This window comes from Apteryx mantelli, chromosome 2 (genome assembly GCF_036417845.1).
Source record: "Apteryx mantelli isolate bAptMan1 chromosome 2, bAptMan1.hap1, whole genome shotgun sequence".
NCBI classification, from domain to species: Eukaryota; Metazoa; Chordata; class Aves; order Apterygiformes; family Apterygidae; genus Apteryx; species Apteryx mantelli.
In genome coordinates this window covers 150,944,580-150,967,630 of record NC_089979.1, presented here as the reverse complement: position 1 = coordinate 150,967,630, position 23,051 = coordinate 150,944,580, and the positions used below count along the sequence as shown (strand labels likewise).

The 23,051-nt window shown below is 39.5% G+C and overlaps 1 protein-coding gene across 1 annotated transcript in view; it reads right to left on the bottom strand.

Moving 5' to 3' along the window:
- GPR158 (G protein-coupled receptor 158) overlaps positions 1–23,051 on the bottom strand; it is a 209,770-nt gene that overhangs the window by 43,140 nt on the left and 143,579 nt on the right. The window contains exon 6 of the mRNA XM_067292517.1: positions 9,175–9,284. Within this exon, the coding sequence (XP_067148618.1) occupies positions 9,175–9,284 (110 nt within the window). The remainder of the gene's footprint in view (positions 1–9,174; positions 9,285–23,051) is intronic.

Genomic DNA, 23,051 nt, shown 5'->3' with positions numbered 1-23,051 from the left:
TGACAGATAAAACTAATCCCTTTGTCTTTGGCGCCAGATAGAGCGGTTAGTGGGATACTGCATTAGAAGAAGTTCCCATCATAAACATTCAGAGACAATCTTATTCAAGCAACATCAGTTTTTTAATGTCGGAAACCCCAAACACTTTCCATAGGATTAAACTGTTTGTTTTCATAAAAGAGAAGAAATGTCACTGACATAAGCTGCAAATACTGAAAATTATATAAGAATACATATACTTTTTCCAACAAAGATGGATAACTGTGTAGGGCAACAAACTGCTACAGGTGGAAAAATCAGTGGAAGAAAAGAAGCTGTCCTGCTCTCACAAAAGACATTTTTTCTTAATTATGTTCATAATAAATACAGAAAGGTACCCGATGCCTCTCTTTTCTCCTGTGTCTCCCTTTTAGCCAAAAATAGGTACCTCTCTCTCATTTGAGAAAATAAAGCTATAGTGAGATGATATTAATGCAGGAAGGCTCTCCTTTAATCTACGTAGTTTCAGCAACACTGCTGGCTGTGATACTCAAAGCAGCATTATGGAACTCTCGCATGAACTCAAATTAAAAAGAAAAGGCAGAAGAGGAAGCTATGCCTGTAAGAGCTTCAAAGAGGCATGGAGCCCCAGCAGTCCACAGCAAAAGGTATACGGCTCTGAGCAATGCCCTTCTGCCAAGCACTGGCAAATTTGGGGAGCTTCTTGAGTTAATTTTCCTTTCAGAAGAGACTGGCAGCATGAAACAAGTATCTTATCACTGCAGGATGTTTATTTTCAAAAGTCCAGCTGCCCTTCTTCCTGCAGCAGGAATGACAGCTAGCAGCACTCGGGGAACTCTGTGCTGCCAGTACTTCAGACCAGGTGTCTCTCCCCTCTCAAAGAAATGTCTTCATCTGCCTCTCCCCAGGCATCTGCACCATCTTGTGTGCCAGAAACAGCACTTACTGCTTCTCTGCAGGAATGACTGATGGCAGCTTCCTGCAGTGTGACCACATACCCCTTCCCTTCTCCTGCTTAAGACCATGCAGTCAGTGGCCAGGCAAACCCCTTTCCATGAGGTTTTATGGAAACACAGAAAAATGATGTCATGAGCTTTGTTTGCATTATTAGGAATTTAAGTTTTTAGGGAAACTGAGATTATATCTTTGCTTCATGACTGAAGAAAGTTAACATGGCTTTTTATCTGTTTTAATACAAACCTACTCTTATCCATACAAACAGCCACCACACCCAAGATAGGAGTACTTTAAAGTATATGGGTATGGGGGTCAAATTTAACTCAGGCTGCAACCTGCCCACTTTTCAGAGAAGGAAAGGGGAAATCACTCATTTGCTGACAGTTCACAAACCCCTCGGAAGGAAGGGCAGACAAATTCTCCTTCCATGGACTGGGAGAGATTCATAGTAAGCTTCAGCACAAAGAAACATGGCATATCTACTACTACATCTACCTGTGGGTATACAAGCCAACAGGGCCAGGTACAAGGGGGTGGCTTTTCTGTGGGCATGTCCACACCTAAGCAGTTTAAGCCATCCCCTCCCAGGGAAGGTGGAGCACAAATATCAGGGCTAACTCACCAGTGAGTAAGACTCTATGGCATAGAGGACTGCATCAGTGGCACCTACCTCACACATCACAAAACCTGGACCTTAGTTAAAGTTCCCCTTCCCACAGCAAGAAATATCAGGATAAATGTCTTGGTTCTGCTATGACAATTCAGTGAAATATGGAGAAATTTGATTGAGGGTTTTCAGGTATTAGCGTGGGAGTTCCCTCTGCAAACATAATTCATTCCCTGAGGATGAAGCCCATACACAAAAGCAAAGTGAAATCAGAAACATTTTAAGATCTCAGTCTATACAAACTCCTTTGTCCCTAGTAATGGAGTATCACAACCCACCTTGTTCTGAAAGGACAAGGTGTTCATAGCAAATTTGTTTCAGGATGGGTAGTCTTTAAAGGGCAGTTCAAAGTGACGTGTCACTTGGCTATTTTGCAGCTGATGCTGTAATTTATTATATGAGAATATAATAGATGGCAGTAGAAGTCTCCAAAGCATTTACCATAAGATCATATGAATTGGATTTACAAAATGATCAGAGCTACATAAATATAGCAAACACCAAATTTCTCAGTTGCTGAAACACCATATGATGCTTCTAACAAAGAGAGAGAAAAATAGTCAGAATGCTTATAGTAAGATATTAGAGCCTTTAATGTAACCAGCTCTGTGTCTTGACTAAACCACCCCTCTTCCTGCCTTGCAAGCATAGACTCAAACAGTCAACCCTGCCAGTCAAGTTAAAGCAGTAGAAAAATCTATCAATTCCACAAGGCAGTCTTAGGCCAGAGCTCAGAACAGTGCATTTCTGCAACAGCAACACCTTTTCCCAAAACAATCTTTCCTCCTTTTCTTTCATATGGGATAACAACTATTACAGACCAAATGGCATAATCCCACAGTGTATGCATTTGCCTGAAGCCACTTCACATACGCCTTCCGTAATACAAAGCAAATAAATAATCTGATAGAAATTACATCTATTTAAACAATTTTTTATTTAAAAAGTTAAAGTGTTGATGCTAAATGACCACAAGGGCCTGACTCATTTCAAAACCAAAGGGTAGGTCACCACTTAAGCCAATCCTCACCTTGCTTTCTTGTCCACCTAAGCTGAGGTTATACAGTAACCACTACTCCAAGACAAAGCTTCTCTCTTGGATGCTGTCATTCATGATTCGGATAATCTTCCATACTGCTCTGATCACAATAATCCTTTCATGCATACATCTAGCTGTCTGTTTCTATTACAAAATACGTTTCAGGCTGCAAGACCTGAAGAACACCAGGTAGGGTGATTTTACCTGAGCACTCTTGTAGCTGAGGCAGCTTCAGTTTCTGTTCTGACAACACATGCCTTTGCAGACTCAGACCACAGCCCACCTTATTTTCAGGACTGCTGGTATATTTTACATATTCAACAAGTAGTCTTGCAAATTTCTCCCTTTCTTCCCCTGCTTCTCACCTTCCCCACTGCCACTCCCTTGTCCCCAGCCTCCTTTCCTTCCCCCCAGAAATCCTGCTTTCTCATCCTGAAATCAGCAATTTCTGATGTGTGCAAGGTTGCCTGTGCCTACTACTACTCCTGAATCCTCTGCCTTAAATAATGCAGATAGGGACCTAAAGAAAGATGCACCTCCATCACCAACCAAGTGCTCACTGCTGCTCGGTATCCCAGACCTACTCTGCTGCATTGCAACTCCCCTGCTTCAAGGAAACATCAGATAGTGGCATATGGGACTATGGGATTATGATCTATCAGCACTATGAACTGCGAGCTATTGACCTAGGGACTATGATAGTGAACTCTGCTGGCTTCTTTAGGCAGCTTTTGGATCCACTGAGAACAAAACAGAACAAACAGTCTCAGAAATGACTGCAGGATATGTGATGAGATCAAAAGATCACAAAGACTCTGAGAATCTGCAGGCACAGAGACCAGTGCATCCCTGTGAGGAGGGTAGAGCTGGGAATAACCAGCTGGGCAGCAGTAAGCCCTTGTCCAAACTGTTGAAAAAATTAGAGCGAACATCTGAATCAGAAACCTTTTCAGGAGAATGTTCTCCTTGCTGGTCTTTAGGAGCTATACCTGAGATGTTGATAGGTCCTGTAAAAAATTCCTCAAAAAAAAAAAAGGTTGGGAGCAGAACCTCAGCTACCTTCTGATGGTTACCTAATTCAAAGACTTTGGATTCTTTGTTCTTTGGATTTCACACTATTTTTGTCCCATCTAAACTTAAGGCACTTCAGTAAATCACTTAAACAACACTTCTAGTTGCTGGGATCTCCTCTCACAGTCCTTTATCAATGAAAGGAGACAGGCATCTCTTCTGTCACTGGAGCACCATACCCTTCCTTGTACTGACCATAGAGGGAACTAGAACTAGATGTTCTAAAATAAGTAACTAAAACTGAGTAAGAAGCTTTTTAAATCAGTCTTAACTCCCCAGGGCAGAAGCAACAAAAAGTAGTTCCACTCACTTCCACAGAAGATATTTTGGGGTAACATATACTGTCCAGGTGAGAAAGAATGGAAGCAGCCACCGTTATAAAATTACAAATTTCACAAGCTGGTGTGAGCTCACTGTCTCTTTACCTTTCTTGCTACTTCTCCAAGGTAGGGAGGTAGGTTCCAGAGACATTAAGACATTAAAGAGAATTGCTCTGCAACTGCCAGTCAGCCACAGTTCCTCTGCACAATTCCACCCAAGATTTATAAGACTTTACACAGCTTGTTCTGAAATATAACAACCACTTCAGAGGCCACAGGCCTTTCTTTAAACCTTTTCCAGCATGGGGAAAAAAAAAAAACTCAAAAAACTTTCCATGCCTATGCCATGATCACCATTCTGCCTCAGTTTATTCCCCCCTCTGCTGTACAGGCTCCAGCCATGGTACCTTCTCTAGCTTTCTGCATCGAGTTCCTACCAGCCACATCTAGATAGGATCATCTTTATATTCTTTCCCACCTGCCCTGACTATGACAGGAGGTTACACCATATCTTCTCCTCTTCTTTCCTGTTCTCACAGTCAACATACACCTCCTCCCAAGTGCTTCAAGAAACAGAATGACATCATTTTTTGTTTCTCTGCTAGCATGAATCTCCCTTTCTTTAAAATATGAGCCATGTTGCATGGGTACTCTGCACGCTGCACTCCACACTACTCAGACTGTTATCTCTCCTGCTTCCAATTTCTTTAGCACCTATAGGGATCTGTAGGAAGGACCACTGACTTGCTCAGATGGCATGAAAGTGTTACACTATACCAGATGGCAAAAACCAGCAACGTAATCTTAGCACAGTATTTAGATGAAGTGCAAAATTGCCTCACAGAGTCAATGTATTCTTGTCCCCTCCCCGCACCCACTACCCTCCCAAATCCACCACCACCACTTATAGAAAAGCCATTGTATATCATGGTCTTGTTTTCCATACCTGGAACATTACATTTTCCATACCTTCTCACCTGCCTCACTTGCCCACTCTCCCCTTTTTGTCTTAGTATTGTAAGAAATGGAGGTTGCCTTGAATCAGAGATCCCAAGGAAGGAGTCTGTAACTACTTATTCAGCCAAAATGTATGTAAGCTATTCTATGTATACATATATATATAAACATATCTATCTGTATGTATATGTGTATAGCTTTCTTCCATTCTTCTGCTTTAATCCTGAATCAAGAATTCTGTATTAATCCTGAAACCAAGATGATAGAAGTTCACAAAATATTAAAAATGAAGAGATAACCTGTTTTTCAAATAGATAACCTGTTTTTTAAATAGAGAGCTCGAACAGGGACAGAGTCTTTAGTCAGAGAAATATACTGAAAGATGCAACATCAGCAGTTCCTTTAAACCCAAAAGGTTAAATCTGAAATATCATTTCTTGAGAGAATTATTTTGAGGAATTCATTGTTGAGGAAAGTACTGAGTTCTATGTTCACAACTCTACAGTCAGATTTCTTAAATTAAGCTCATTTCCTTTCTCCCTCACCCCTGTAAACATCAGCTCATTATTTTAAAAATGCACAATGAATAAGAAAGAGGTGATTTAAGATGAGGCACTTTAGAAATTGTCTAGGATGGGTTGTTCAAAGAATGAGTCAGTATATGCCTTTCTTGTTCTTTTGCTCTTCCTTAAGCACCTGCTCATGGCTACTTTACAGATTTCTCCCTGATGCCTGACCCTAATGAAACCTCAAAGCCCTCCCTGGGAAGTGGGAAGCTAAGGGGAAAGCAAATCATGGAGAAATTAAATGTTTCCAGGAGACAGCAAATAAAATAAAAGGAAGGGATGTTAGAATTAAAGGATCAAAAATGAAAAAAACCAGACGCTTGAGCAGAGCAGCCCTGAAAGTGTCCAAGGAGCCAATGGACACCACACAGTCGCCAGGGCCACCTCTCCCCCATCCTTCTTCCTTCTGGTATTATGAACGGCCATCTTGGTCAGAGGAGAATGAAGCAAGAAGGTCCTGCAGCACAGCGAGGCCTCAGATGGAGAGTATGAAACTAAAAAAGGTGAGGGGAAATGTGCAGCCAGAATCTCAGTACAAAGTTCTGGAGAAGCCAGAGGAGGGGCCACAACCTGCTGCACTCAATGTACATTTGTGCCAGGGTCTCTCTCTCACTTCAGAAAGGAACACAGACTGGGGAAGACAGGCTACTGGGTGAGATGACCTTGGGTCGAGATGACCTTGGGTCTGATCTGGTACAACTGTTACCATGTTTTCATGTAGTTTGATGCTCTTCATTCTACCATCTTTTTCACAGTAGACCCAATGAGCATGTTATGGACATTTGTATTGCTCTCATCTTCTCTGAGAGCATCTGATGAGATAGGGTTTGGTTGTTTGGAGAGTCTCCAGCCTAGTCTTCTCTCTCCCTGTTTCTTCAGCTGAGTCACTTTTTTGCCTCCTACTGGCTTTGGGTAACCTTCATGCCCCATGTTTGAAGCACCTCATTTGCTGAGAAATACAGCTTTTGACTTTCTGGTTATCATTAATAGGTGCTTCTACAACACACTGGTATTCCCACTAAACTTAAAAAAATCACCAGGTCCTTGTTAACAACCAGTTCTTCCCCCAGGTAAAGAGTTAGGCCACCTGCAGGAGGGGATCAGTGCTTGTCATGAGTACTTGTAGTGCCTGCAATGAACCATTCTTCAATCCTGTAATGACTGTGGACTAAATTAGATCTGCCAAAAATTTCTACCAAATTTCTACGAACATCATATTATTCTTAATTAGCATAATTGTTGCAAATGTATACAATAAAACATATATCTAATTTGACTCAGTCTTTTGCAAGACAAACTCCCTGTCTGAAATATTTAAAACTAAAAAAGAACGCAATATCACACATGTAGGAAAGAATGGTCAGGAAACCCCGGTGGAAAAGGAAGATGGATTCCAAGAGAAAGTAATTCTAGATTAATATATGAAATAGTGGCTTTTTCTCTTCATATTTCATATAGGAATGTAGAATCATTCAGGTTGGAAATGTCCTCAGAAGGTCATCTGGTGCTCAAAGCAGGGTTAACACTGAATTCAGACGAGGTTGCTCAGGATTTTATTCAGTTAGTTAGTTGAAAACCTTCAAAGATGGAGATTCTTAACCTCATGGGCAACCAGTTCCACTGCTTACCCTCATAGTGAAAGTTTTCCTTGTATAAAGTTGAATCTCCCGTTTCAATTCATGATCATTGTCTTTTGCTCTCCCAACATATACTGCTGTAAAGAGCCTGGCTCTGCCTTCTCAGTAACCTCCTTGTAGATGTGAGTTCCCCCTGAAGCTCTCTCTTCCCCAGGCTGAACAAGTCTGGTTCCCTTAGCCTGTCCTTGCAGAGCAAGTGCTCCATCCCCTGACGATCTTGGTGGCTGAACTCACTTGAGTTCACTGATGTTTTGATGGGTCCAAAACGTGACACAGTATTGTAGATGTGGTCTAATGAGTGCCAAGTGAGGGGGAATAATCACTTCCCTCAATCTACTGGCTGGGCTCCTGTTGATACAGCCCAGTATGTATGCTGTTAATCTTCATCACAGCACTGATCAGAAACTCCTAGGATAGGATGTAGTTCATTCTTGATTTTTCATTCAGTCTTTATCCTGTCTGCTGAGCCTGCCAGCACAGGTGCCAAGTAACACCAAACAGCTGAATGAGCAAACCAGAAGTGCAAGATTTTCTGCCCAATTTTCCAGCCTTTCCTCACTTCATATAAACAGAAGATCACTGTCCTGTCATGACACTGCTTCCTAGCACCACGTAAAATAATATAAACAACTTGTTAAGGTACCAGGACTGCAGTGATGATCTGAATCTTCTATAGTCTTAGGCTGTTTCTCTATATATCTGAGCTATAGATAAAAAATCATCCAAACAAAATCAGCAGTTCTGTTGTATCTTTTCTATAGTGTTCCAGTTATTATTCTTTCTCCATCAGAAATGATCCATCCCAGAAAACTACATGAAGATATGGGATTTTCTGGATGAATTTCAATATGAAGATGTGGCCAGAAATAGTATTATACAGATAGAGTTTACCAGTCAAAGTATACACTTGCAACCAGGGACACAACTAAAAGGGAGCTTCAAGAAGAGGCTCTTTTTCGATGGAAAAACAGGTTTCTCCACCTAAAATGTGACAAGCCAATAGTGCAATATTAAACCCAAGATACTCAGTCCTCATTCAGTTTACAAGCATAATATTGAACCTCCCTTGCCAACAAGGCAATGAAGCTAAGATAAAAGATAAAAAGATAAAAAGATGAGCAAGCCTACTTCATCCAAGATTCCTAAGTACCATATACACACACTGCATTTCTCTTTATTTCATAAAAAATACTTACAGGACATACCGGTAATTATTTTCACTAAAGTTTAAAGGGGGTAAAGCATTAGGATTTTATCCAGCATGCCCAGAAAAGGCTTGAATTTATAAGGAGACTGTAGGTGGGATTTGAAGTTAGGTCTCTGAATCTTGGTCTCTGAATCTTGTTTGAATGTGCTGCCAACCCAGTGGAACTTCCCCCAGCATAACCCAGAATTGCCCACACATTTTTGCTGGCAGGCACTGACGTTCATGACCGTGTAGCCTATCTGCTGCCAGTGTCTGAAGAAAGCAGCCCTTGACTTATGAGCCATAAGAAAACAAAATAAGTATATATACTATAGTGTGTTCTATTTCACTCACCATCACTGTATCTAAACACTTTAAGAAAAAATTTCTTTCTATGAACACTTTACAGGGCAAGCTTAGATATTTTACGTTCTTCTATATTCAGGTAAAATGTATTCCCCTTCTGTGAAAAGGAACTTGCACAATTTTACAGCTGATGTATACATTCTTCATTAAATCCTGCAGCTCCAGTTCAACGCTTCTGACACACAGTCTCCTTGAGCAACCATTACTATTAATACTCTCTGCGTTTATAGTCCTCTACTGGGATTAGCAGCATATAATTTCACCAGGAACAGTGAGGAGAAATACACAGTGTTTTTAAAAATCAGAAAAGGCTATTTTTTATGATAATATTTGCAGCTCTTGATTCTGAGTACCCACACAGATCGTACACACTCCCACAGAGATGGAAATTAATAATATGTGAAATACCTGTGCAGCTTGAGTGTCACAGTTCCATAAACAGTAGCAAAGCCCAGAAGACGAACCCATCTTAGAAGAACACAGCGAAATACACTTGGCTCAAAATACAAAATAACAACCTATAGAACAGAAAGATAGAGAGAGCTTCAGTACTGCTTTAATGTGAAAGTAGTTCTTCATTCAAATGCAGAATAATTACAAAACAGGACAGCAGACATATTTCAGTTCGTACTGCTGTATATACAGATTTTCTAGTAAAGTGGCTAGATGATCAGATAAACCAGCTGGCATGGTTTTAAGCACCAGCTCCTTTTGAAGGGAGCTGGCAAAAGCCCTGTGACAGACTGTGAAGTGACAACACCTTTAAATGCAATTCCACTGATTTTTCTTAACCAAGTGAAAACATGTACCCAGAGAAGATGAGAGAACAGACAAGGACATTTTCCTTGAGCTATTCCAATAATATGCAGCTGGCCTAATTCCGGTTTGATGGACTGTATTTACTAGGTTACACTTTGAAGTCACTCCTTCTAATAAACCTAAAAGTGAGCTGCTCATTTTTCTCTCGCAACCACTCTCTGTCACACTATAGATGCCACTCTGTCAACCCCCCCCCCCATTTTGATGTAATATTTGGTTCTTTCCTATTCCACCCCATATATTCTCACTAAGCTATACTGATTCTACCTATGCATCAGCACTTGCTAAACCAAAATAACAATCTGGTTATTCTTTTGGATTTCTCTGATCTCAACAACAGAAAGTTCCTACTGACTGAATTCTCTCTACTACACATGCTTCTGGTCCCCATGAAATGCATCTTCTCTTTCCTCATTGCTCCAACTTTGCCTTCCTTTTCCCAAACACTTTGCTGCTTTCCTCTTAAGTACTTTAAATTCAGGTTTTTCCTTCTCACTTTCAAGGCAATAACACGTAACCCAGTCTGCTGTCTAAGCTTCCTCCTGAGATAGCCCATTTGTATTCTCCTTTCAGTCCTGCCCTGGCCATCTTCCAGCTAAAAATTCTGCTTGTAACTTATTTTTGTGTATGCAAGACACTTCTTGTTCTCCTCCATTCTTCCCCAAAATCATTTGAACCCTTAAAGGAAAGACTTCAATTTAATCATTGGAGAGATGGGCAAAAAGATCTGTCTCACTTTGAGACTGAATTCTCATCCTCTGTACCTGTATCACATGTCTGCAAACTGCAGTATCTGGATATGACCTAGACTGTTCTAGAACATTTTATAAATTGGAAGAAGATAACATTGGAGATGAATTATGAGAGACAGAAGGCTTTTCTCTATACCTACTGAGTACCACACATAAGGACAACACTCAACAAACAGTAACATAAAACAACCTCTGCAGGTGTTGTTCATGTGAAAGCATCATTGGCAAGTAAAATGCCACCCTTCATCTAAAACAGGGCTACTCAGATGGTGGACTCCAGTCACAATCTGAGCCATGAATATATTTCACCTGGCCCCAACAGGTGATGTCTCTGGTGTCCCACGTTCCTCTCCACTTGCCTGGCCCCACCAGGAACCTGCTGTCCAGGCAGTGATTCAGCAGGACACAGCCTTTCCCCCTGCAGATCCTGCCTGGTCCAGCAGTGCTGCAGCCAATGCATCCCATCCTTCAAGCGGGACCTGCTAAAATAACCCAGCCTACCACAGTACAAATTAATTGGGTAATCCTGGTCTACAGAAAGAAAGCACTGAAACATTTTAGGCCATCTGCCACTCAACTTCATTTAGAGTCACTGCATTCTGGCAGTAGAGGTAGTATTGTGCCTACCAGCTGCCACATGATATTATTTTCCTAAGTAAATGCTTTTCTATGTGGGAATTCAAGCCCAGGATATTGGCCAAAAGCCCAGGACTACGTCCTTTGGGTGACATAGATGTATTTATGAAAGTGGGGGCAAAGATGGCAGACATGTGGGTTGAAAGAGAGAGAGAGAGTTAGAAGAAGCTTCTGTGCTTCCCTGGCATACTTCTTTCAGCAGAATCTAGCTATTTCTTTAAAAGATATGCTTGTTGAAAATCAAACCATGCTGCAAAATTTTATCTGCTTTTTTCACTGTTGTTGGACTGAAGATGTTGCAAAGTAGACTTTTTCTGGGAATTTGACAAATGCTGCACAAAGGGAAGGGAATAGCATGCAGCAAAGGCCCACTTTCCTTTGGAAGGTCAGCAGGAAAAAGAAAATAAATCCATGCACCTGTGAACATGCTTGTGTAAATACAGTATCCAGCAAGAAGTTTCTCAGAAAGACCTGAATGATAGTAATGACCTATTATCCTAATATACAGTTTTACACATTAGGACAGCTGAAGAACCAGAGCAATTTGTAGCAGTAACCCTCCTCCTGAGGCTTGCCGGGGGTAGAAACTATCCTGTTTCATCCTTGATTCTCCCAAACTAGAAAAGCACTATCCAAAAGACTGGCATGCAGTGACTCTGAACATTTCAAAGTTGATCTGAAAGCAGAATTTTTCAGATGATTGAAATGGGGCGGTCTGAAAACTTTCCAGGCACAGAACTTCCTGAACAAGCGCAATAGCTCTCTTCGCCATGAAATCTGACACAGCAATTTTGCCTTCAATTGCCTGTTGAAATATTAACTGCTTGTGTCTAGAAAATCTCATAGATTTGCTCAGAACCATTTGAATAAGCAGCTGAGGCATTTGGCTACTGATCAACCAAGAAAACACCACTACAAATGCAGCATGGTGTGAGCTGGCATGTGGCAGCTAACTGTGAAGGCTGCAGAGGCAAGACCCTCTGTCGGTGAAAACCATTCTTATTTCCCCATTTAAGTACAGACACTTTTTAACCAGTTCTTCTCCCAGTGGTCAATTGTATTGTAGAAGTTGCCAGAGACTCAATCCAAGTCTGACTCTCTTTTGGGTCTTTTGAAAAATCTCTTCCTATATTTAAATGATGGAGAATAGTTGCAATGCCCTCCCAAATTGCCAGCATCCATTTCTACCTATTCTTCTACAACTTACCTGTGGTCTGGTATGGGCCAAGGCTTTGAACAGCAAGAATTACTAGACTGATACTTTGAATTGCTTCTTAGGCTTTCCCCATAATAGTCACTCCTATTCCCATCAAGGCTCACTGGGCCGTTCAGTTGCATGCTCTCTCTAAGCTTTTGTCAGCATTAAGTCTTTTATAATCACAGTGAAAGGACTGATAGTATATGACTGGCTTGCTTCTGTTATTAATGGTATGAAATTTTAGTGGCACACTTTTTAAACAGAATAACCTTTAACGGCCAGGAGCCAAAGGGCTAAAGAAGCACTCTCCTGGGAGCTCAGTATGCCAAAGGCCATGCTTGAGTTTTTCATCTTAGTGGAATAACATTCTTCCAAAGAACTTATGTCTGGTCAAAGTCCATCCACCGCTCTCTATAGATAAGAAAAAAATGAAACAGAGATGTCTTGGTTTTATTTCATACCAACCTCTTCTACTTTCTGGTTATCAAAACTCCCATTCTCTACTGTTCTTCTCAGAGAGAAGTCTTCCTTAAAGTGATACACAATGTGCAACATGTGTTGGTTAGCGCCAAGCTAGGAGCATAGGATGAGCCCAAATATCCAGGCTGCTGTCAATAGAACAAGGGAATCCCTCTGTAGTTCTAAATGACTACTCTGCCCACCAAAAATACGACAATAATTAATTTTCCCTCTTCTGCTTTTATAATCCATTAGACCATTACAGCAGTGTAAATCTCATGAAAAATGCTTAGAGATTTGGGGATGTGTCACAAAAACTCTTTACTATACATAAGGAAATCTGATACCCTCTTTTCCCAGTTCCTGCAGTCTATTTAAATACTAGACACCAGTTTCTGTTCCTTAAAGAACATAGATTTGGGGAAAAAACATTCAGAAACCAGAAGTCAGAAAGTGCCTGTTCATGTACCAGTTACTGCAGGTGAGCGTGAGACTTCATAAACTGTGGCTCATTTTTGTCATTTGGACAAATGCATTTAGATGTTTACTTTTAACCTCAAAGTGTTTCAAGCTATTACTACCCTTGCCAACACGTTGTCTCAGTAGTTATACCACTGCTTGTGGAGTCAGACGGAAAGACTTTCTAAGGTCACCAGCTAACATTCAAGGATGTTCAGAGCTGGAGAATTACAGACACGGAAGAGAGACTTACTTAGCATGCCAACACAGCATTCAGCCAGCTCAGTTACTCAGGTGACATGATGAACAGATACACTTGCTGTCTAAAAACAATGCTAAAATCCATACAGGCAGCTCACACACAGTGGTAATTTTTGTTAGCAGGACAGGTGCAATAATGGTGCAAACAGAACTAACATTGAACAATTTAGTATTCAAAAGCATAACAGACATAGTACTCACAAAAAAAGGAGCAAATACCTGAGTTTTATGGTTTCAGTGCAATTGTTTCTTAAAAGAAAAATACCATTTATAATGTTCTCTTAAGAGAAAAAAAATCCCTTATAAGACATCTGTAATGTTAACAGTGAGCACTAATTCAGTGTAACACAAAATCTTCTTTTGCTTCTCAGATCAACTTTACTCTACATACTGTAAGACAATTAATTTTGGAAAAGGTGGATGCCTTTTACCTTTTGCACCAGACCCAGGGAAAAATATTTTAATTAATACTGTGCAATTCCCCAAGGTGCATTGAATGGGATTCAGTATGCCTAAACTGGGCATATAATTTCTGCCTAAATTTTAGGTGCCTAGTAAATCAGCCCTACTAATGCATAATTCCATAGATAAACCATGGATAAAAGCAGGTGTCTTTGACAGCCTTGAAGAAGTTCAGGACTTAAGTTACTTGGACAGAATCTCCATCTGAAAGCTTTCAAACACATGCCTCCACTGACTAGAAAGGTACTTAAGGAGTTATTTCAGAAAAGTAGCTTTGCTATATGTCCATTAATAACCTACCTTAGCAGGACTGAGCCAAACACTCTATAGCCAACTCTCACAATCATGTAATGTATTTAAGACAAGTTCTTTTTTACTTCAATTCTTAAGCCATAAAAATCAAATGCATATATCAAAATCTCATTTTCCTTTTTAATCAGCAAATTTCTATCCTTCATGTTGTGAGAGAATGTGTATACTATAATGGCTCAAAAAATCAGATGTGAAAGAGAGGATCCCAAGAACAAGTATTTTTAAAAATACATGGAATTGACAGTGCTACAAATCCTAAACCTAAATATTCAAAATTTTGAGCAGAACTTTAACTCAAAAAACCCCAAAGTGTTTACCTTTGAATTCTTCTTATTGTTGCCCTCAGCTATCCCTGTTAGACATATGGAAACAAGACCCATAACTCAGAACTTAAGCATCAGCAAGTTCATCTCTGTTTTTGGATCTGACGTGAAACTCATCCACTTTAGGCAAAAGTGATGAGAAACTACTAATTCTTTTCTAGTTTTCAAATAATCAAATTCGCCTTAAAATTCAGGCCAGCTAATCCAAAAAGCTTTACTAATCCTATAACAAAACTACCTATGCTTTTTATATGACTTTAGAATTTGCTGCAAGTATCTTGCCCATTTCAATGCAGGTCGTTACGCAGTCTGTTTATTGCTATTTAAGATAATGCCCTTTGAGCTAATTCCATTAACAGGCATCTATGAGCAAGTGCGATGAGATCTAGCTGATCTGTTCCACTGCCCAACACCATCTGCCCTTGCCTGACTGGAATAGCTGTCTTGGGCTGTCTCTAGGCAATTAAGTGACAGAACAAACTATCAGACACTCCAAGTGATCCTTCCAGCTTTCGTGCCTGCCTTCCCCATACAACTCGGCCTCTCAGCATCCTGCTGTGCCTCTGAGATGGGCACTCTGCTTTCTTCTGCCATGTTTGGACAGGTTTTTTTAAACACATAAAATGTTCTCCAGGATATCCTACAACATCAGGTCACCTATCAATGCTTCAGTCCTAACACCGAGGTGGGATTTCCCGCGACAGAGATGTTGTTTGCAGTGTTAGACAAGCTTGCCATCCAAACTCCTAACAGGCTGGCATTACGCTTTCTAGAAAAGGGACCGATGCACTTGTATGCGGGCACACTGCCATCTTAACAGATGGGCACGAATGAAGGCATTCATGAGCCTATGTACACTATGGGCATCACGTACCACTGTTCAAAACATGATTCACAGCTCAGAGCATCTGCTTAAATATTAGTGAATGCACAACTCATTATCCAATCCCATACTACCAACAAATATTTCCAGTGCAACTACACAGAATATTTCAGGGGTACAATAACAGCTGAATATAACCTTAGACTAATTATATAAAAAAGAATACTTCCTTCCACCTCTCTCTCATTTTTTTAAACCACATGTGCTTTTTAAGCCACAATATTTTACACTAATAGGCCTGTGGCTACAGAGTACCATCACTCTCTGTTATCCTAGCAAATCTCACAATTTTAAAGAAGAGTTGTGCTGGATCATTAGCTCAATGCCTCTATAAAGCCAACAGTTGCTGCAGGAAACCACAGTAACTACTCAGTAGGTTTTATTCTTGCCTCTGAACTGGAACTGAATCAATTCCCCAGCACAAAGTGCTGGAGGCACTCTGCTACTGGAGGCAGTGCATTTCAGATAAGATGCATGACAAAGTCAAAAGACCTGTGGCCATTTAAGATCTTTCGTTTTTTTTTCATAAAAGAAGAACAATTCTTCCTAGCCACCCACCCAAAGTTCAGTTTGAAATTTTGTCTACTGAAATCCTTTTTCTCTCCTCACTGTACTTTCTACTGTAGATAGTTTTTTTCCATTTCCTGTCTTAAAATGCATATCAAACCTCAGGCTGCATTTCAGCAAAATCTTGCCTGTAAAGTCTTTTGGAAATCCATGATGCACTGTAAGTGAATAATCATCAGTACTGGTATAAAATACAAAATCAGAATTTTAGAACTTAATTCATTACAGAGCTTTGCTATCACAAAGTTTTATTATACTTTGGACTCATCTTCATCAGGCAGGAATAGCAGATCTCTAAAGCTGTTTATGGAAAGCATGTTTTTTAATTAGGCTCATTTAGCTTCCTGAGAAATTTATCTGGTGATTAAGCAAACAGAACCTTTGATATACTTCTGGTTTGACACAAGACTGTATCCCAAGGATGCCATTTTATTCATGTATCTTCAAATATTTTCCCTCTTTTTTTTCCTGCTTGTGAAGCAGATCTCAGTCAAAGCTTGAATGGCAAATCTGAATAGCTTATTTTGAAGAAAATAAACGTCCATGTGAATTCCAAGAGGTTGTCGTGTCTTTCCTCCAATTTGAAAAGAAAAAGTGTTATGTCACAGATCCTACCAGCTCTGGAAATACCTACTTATAGGTGGCTTGAACACATGACCTCAAAATGCATTTATTTGCCATAAAGACTAGTCTCTATCAAGAGTTACTAATGATCCACCTTCACTGTTCTTATTTATCTTTGCATAATGAATAGTTTTAAACTTAAATTATAAAAAGTGAATTTATAATCTACAGTGTCTTTAAAAACAGGCATGTTCGCAATGTGTAAACAGATTTATTTACAATAAAAGAACTGCTATGTCCAAACAGACCCATACCATACCCAAGGGCATTCCAAAAGTACCCTTTAGTAAGACTGGCTGAAACTTTGTCAACAACAGAAAGAGGAATATAAAGACAATAATCTGAGTCTGTGTCCTCTTTGGGGAAAGAAAAGTCTAAGAAGCAGGATCACAAAAAAAGAACTAGACCCCTGCTCCAGGCAGCTGTGTGAACCATCCTGGGAATTAACTTCAGTCTGCTAGTAGAAGGGGAAACAGAAGCCACCTTGAAACCAAGCTAAAGCAAGAGATGGTTTATCATATAATTTCGCTATTACCTATCTGCAAATACAGAAACTAATCCTTAGCTTTGCACTGAAATAGAATAAACTATTTAACCATAAACTTCCTAAATAAAAAAGTGATTTCAATGGATCTGGCAAACCCCAGATACTCCATGCCCCAGGGAGTGGTGACTCCAAAACAAGTAAATACGTTAATTCATGTTGTACTAGGTCTACCAGTGCAAGAGTCTATAGGCACCAAGCTGCTGGAGGATGACAAGTCAAAAGTTTTTTTGTGGAAAATGTTTGCCCAGGGAAGTTGTCTTCCACTGGCAAGCGTGAGTTACTGAATGCTTTTGCAACATCTAGTACAAGACAGGGAGAACTTCTGAGGCTCAGAAGTTCCTTTGAGACTGTGACAGGGTGTAATGCAATGAACAAAATACCTAAGACCAAAGAAAACCCACTATATACAATAGCTCTAGTCACTTCAGCTCTTGAGAGAGGAGAGAAGCAGTAAATAGTTTGACATGTATACCACTCTTTCCTTCGTGTTCTCATTCAAATATATTTCTGCTCCCCCACCACTGCAAAATAAAAGAAGAAAATAAATACTTTTAGGAAATCCAAAAAGAGATGAGTTTGGCTGGCACTATTTTATCCACCTGCTTTGACATGTCAGTTATTCCTTTGCGTTTGGTAAGTATGTATCCCTCATACATATTTTGGCAGACATCTGACTGCTTCACTTTCTTTAATATATTTATCCTAACAGCAACCTGAACAGCCTCGGAAGTCAATCCCTGAAGAGTTGAGAGCTGGCTGATCTCAGTAGTTTGGAGACTGTAAGCTGGCCAGATGTGGACTTGGCCAGATGTCAGAAGCGTCGACCCAAATCAACACCTTACCACAAAAAGTTTAAAATCTGTTTAAACAAGGTTTTTAAAAACAGAAACAACTGTTTTGTTTGAAAATGTAAAGCTTGCCAGAATCCATCTAACTAACTATGCACCAGGGAAAAATGTTTTCCTGACTCATGTAGGTCACCAGCCACAGCCTCAAAGCATGAAATTTATGTATAGTCATTGAGCTGATTTTAAAGGCAATTCAGAGTTAGCCAGTGAGTTAGAAGCCTATGACTTCACTAAAAGGTAACTACGCAAATATTAAAAAAATTACCTGGCTCCCTGTCTTCATAAAGAGCTGCAAGTGTTAAGAGCAATGTAGACTACACAGAAGCTCTTCAAACTTTTATTTGATGTTTCTTTTCCCCAAGACTCACACACAAAGGCTTTGGATTACTTTCCAGCTAAATATTGATATATATGTGAAAATATGGGTTTCCTGATCAAGCAAGTTGTCAGGTTTTGAGTGGAGATTATTAGACGAAGTGCTCTGCCAGCAGCAATTCTGAAAGCAAAGATAAGCAGGAGGAGCTGAACTCCTTAACTGTTCAGCACTTCTATTTTTATGGTTTGCATTGCATGCAAAAACTGTAATTCAGAATTAATAGAAGGAATTTCATCAGAATGTTTTACCTAGGCAACAGGTATGTATGCATTCAGGCACATTTCAAAAATTGTTCATACCAATGCAAAATATGAAATTGTAAAATCAAATAAAGATGTAAAGTCAAAATATCTCCTGATTAAAATATTTACTTCTTCCATCAGTCACCTTTTATAATCCAACTATTTCTTTAATCTTTTCATGTAAATTATTTTCAGGGTGACATGCCACTTGGTAGATGACAATAGTAAACTGAATGACCTAATTTACTTCTTTCATATGTGAAAAAAATAGAAAAGTTTCTTATTGGATGTACTATTATCATCTTTTCTTAACATAGGTATGGTCACCCAGGAAGCAGAAAGAGAATTAGTTTAGGGAGCTGAAATATCTCAAATGAAAAAGATAATTATCCATCCAGCCCAATCATTTGCCAATTACTTGACACATATTTTAACAACAGGGCTAAGAACATGCTAGTCTTATTTTATGAATAATAAAATGCAATATGCAGTACTATATTTTACTAAAAACAAGGAAAATCTACCAGTTCATTTTTAAGACCATATCTGTGATTTTAAGAAAAAGGAATCTTTTTAAAAACATGATGGTAAAGTAGTCTATATTGAAATAAATTTTGCAAGAGTTGCAGCTAAATCAAGACATAATAGACTAAATTATTCAGAGCAACTTGCCAAGTATACTTAATGCAAGAATCAGGTCATAAAACAGAGACTTACATAGACTTCTGCATTTTATTACAATATGGCTGAAAACACTACAAATGTACAATGCAGAGAAGGGTTTTTATGTGACTATTTTCAAAAAATTGTGGACAGTGTGGTTGGCTAAGAGGACCACAGCGGTCATGCTCTTTGATTTTAGTCAAAAGGATAATTTTTGTTTTATATCAATCCAGGGAAGAAAAATATTTATGCAGGGCTGAGCAGATACTGATAAATTACTATGACAGAGAAAAGAAAAGAAATTTAGAAAAAGAAATTGCTAAGTTCAAAATGAGATCTTTTCTTGATCACACATGATCTCTAGATGATTTTTTAAAAGAACAGCGTAACTCTCCTCCATTCCTCTCTGTCACGCTGGAAAACAGCAGCCTGTAAAAGCAGCCCTCCGCTGTGCAGTGCGTAGGTGCACACACTATTGGTGCTCCTCTTTGGAAACACAACCGGGGGACAGCTCAGGGATGCTGCAAAGCAGGAGTAGTTCAATAACCACCTAATAAGTGGGAAGTGAACATGATGAACTTCTGAGTGGGATTAATACCATGGTTGTCTGAAAGAGTAGGTGACTGATGTCAGTGATGGAAGAGAGCTCTCTTGTTCTGTGTTCCTAAGACAACTCTCATCCTCTAGATTTCCCTTAACAACCTTTTCTTCATAGAATATACAATCTGTGTTAAATTATTGCCTTTCTAGTTCTTAAGCATGGACAGAAAAGAAAAAAAAAAGTCATCTCTACAATTAGAAAGCAGCTGAGATTCACAAGCAAGGACTATAAACAGAGGCCTCTCACTAGATCCATATGGGCAGAACTTTAACTGTACATGTAAGGAAAAGTATGGCCTCAAGCACAGTTTCAAGTAAACATGCTCTTTACTTCCTCACCACGTTTAGGCTACAAGGTGCAGGCGAATAAAGACAATAGCACAGTTCCTGTCTTCCTATTTTCATTTTCAGCTGGCCATTGAAGACAAACATACTAGAAATATATTCTGCAATTGCACATGAGCACCGCCATTTGTCTAGGTTTCTAAAGCATCCAGCACATTTCTGACCATTGCTCTTGCCACTTGAGAAGAAATGAGAGTTGAAGACTCTTCAGAAAAGCATGTCTTTGAGGCAGCAGCTCCCAGCTCTTGGCATCTGAATTTCAATTCAGAGGTAGCTGAGGCCTTACGTTCCTTGCCGTGCATGCGGCAAGATACTGCCAAATCATTTCATCAATAACATTTTTACTCTTTTAGAGTTAGGATCTCCTAGCTCTCACAGGGTTTTACCAGTATATTTAACCCTTAACTGGAGAAGTCTGACCCACCAGCCTTACAAGTCTTTGAGTTAAGGTGGACAGATAGGTCTCAGGAAACCTGAGTTCTACTCCTCCACCTGTCACAGAGGTTCAGAGGAAAAAAAAAAAAACAGTACAGAAATAGATACTTAGATTGCTCAAATACTAATGCTTTAAAAAACCTTTGAGATACTATAAAATATATATTAATTCTGTGGCACTGCAGAATTTTATTTTGTGTTTATGGATATGTGCATGCATATGAGGGGATAGTTATAAACCAAACATCAAAGGAGTTTTTTTGCATGCAAAGTCTAAGTGTCTAAAGACACTTCCTAATCCCTTCTCCAGTTGATGTGCATGGATGTGTGTGTTTGTGTGTACATAAAATTAGTTGCATGCTTGTATGCGTATTTATGTATCTCCACATTTATATACAAAAATAGATGTGATGTCTTCCTTGTGATTTCATTTTTTGCCTGCAAAACCACAATTCCTTTTCAAAATTTAGCTATTTTTCAAACTGATCCTACAGCACATTGATTCCAAAACGCCAGCATGATTCAATTTAAGTAAATCTGTACCAATATTTTCTTCTTCATGAAAAACAGCACTGAACCTCATCAAATTCAGTCTCCTGCTATCCTAATCAATCCTGAAATAGACATTTAGTGCAAAAGCATTCACTGAACATCTCTTCTCCATGTCCCTATTCACTGTGAGCCATAAAACACTTCTCCACATAGTATGTGGAGAAAGTCCATTTAGCTTCTTTCCTTAATCACATTCAGTTGGTGCGAATTGGTGTGATGTGCCACTGTAATAGGGAATAGAAATCTGTAGTAGAATTTGTACACATCTAAGCTAGGGAAGATAACTGAAACATCCAAGTCCAAGACAGTCAGCCTAAGATCCCCATATATTCAGTGAAGAGTCTCACATCCCTGCAGAGGGCAGGTCACATCATCCTTCCACTGGCACCTAAGGTAGGTTAAGACCTGTTCTCCAGAAGTGTCTGTTTTTCTCCACAGATAACAAACCACAAATTTGCAGCACAAATTGCCATTCTGCAGGTTTACTCTCAGTTTTCAGCACCTTTGCACATGAGAAGGACTTTTCTACAGTTCACAGGCAGCAAGTAACACAAAAGACCATGCAAGCACAGCAGATCCTTCACCTCTGAAATACTGTAGAAGAGAATGGGCTGGAAATGGCTCCAGGACTATATGGGTCAGTTCAGAGACCTTCTTTTTTTGCTAGCACTTGCACTTTTATATTGGGATTGACTTCTGCGCTGTTAGTTTACAGGCAACAAAACAGTCAATGTTACAAAGAAAAGCAGTAACAATAAATTTTTTACAGAAATCTCAAAAAATGTTAACTGACTGAACAGGAATGCCTGTGCCTTCTAAATACAGAAACGAAGTCTACAGACAGGTTTGAAAACGGAAGAAGAAAAGAGGAGGACAAGAGGTTTAGAATGGACTCGGAACAACTTAGAATGCTGTCTTTTCCATTTCTACATGTTAGCTCAAGCTGTCTGCTTTTCCATTTCCAACAGAATGGGAAGACTTGGGAAGCAAAGATGGCTTCACAGCTCAGGTTAAGCTTGCATGAACCACTGAGTGACTGGGTACCCCATGAGCTGTTTCTCCTGAAAAAATGAGGTTCATCTATTTTAGAAAATGTGAGCAAAAACTGAATTTTGGTCATTGGTGATGCAAATCATCTCAACTTTATTTTTTTGAGAATTATTAATCTTCTTATCAGAGAAAAAGCTGAATCCATATGAGATTCATCATATGCAAGGCATTCCCCAAAAGACCAGACACACTGGAAAACCAAGAAGATGATTTAGACAAAATAAAAAATTATTTAACCTAGTTTAATATTTACTACTGTTTTAAGCTGTGGGTCTCAAAAGAAATAGAGACCTGTAAGAGAATCTGACTAAGGAAAGAAATGGGCTTAAAAGTAATGAGCTCAGACTAGCCATGTTAGATATAAGCTGGCAATAAACTATCTAGAGCAAAATGTCAGCAAGACACCTGGATGAACTCAGAGAAGCCTGAGAAGAATTCTCCTTTACAGATCTAAGGAGGAACATCTCTAACAGAAAAAAAGCAACACACTCAACTCTGAAAAAGCAGTCTTCAAAAGCTTCAATACATGTAGGTGGCAAGCAACTAAGCGCAACAACAAAAGTCAGAACAGAAATCTCCCACAAGTAAATGCTGCCTGAAATTGGAAAGCAAGAGAGAGGAATCTCTGAGCATATCTTCAGGAAAACATGCACGGAGCTGAAAAACTTTACAGAGGCTGCAGAGGTCATTGAGCAGTTGGTGAGAAGACTGAAGTACAACGGCCCAGGAAAGATGGGATTCAGATGAAAGGGGAGTTGCAAAACGTGAAATCAATGATTGGGAGAAATTGAGGGTGATAAATTCACCTCCTCTGGAAAACGAAATTTCATGGCTTCTCAGTGATTTATACTGCTACTCATCACCCAAAAAAC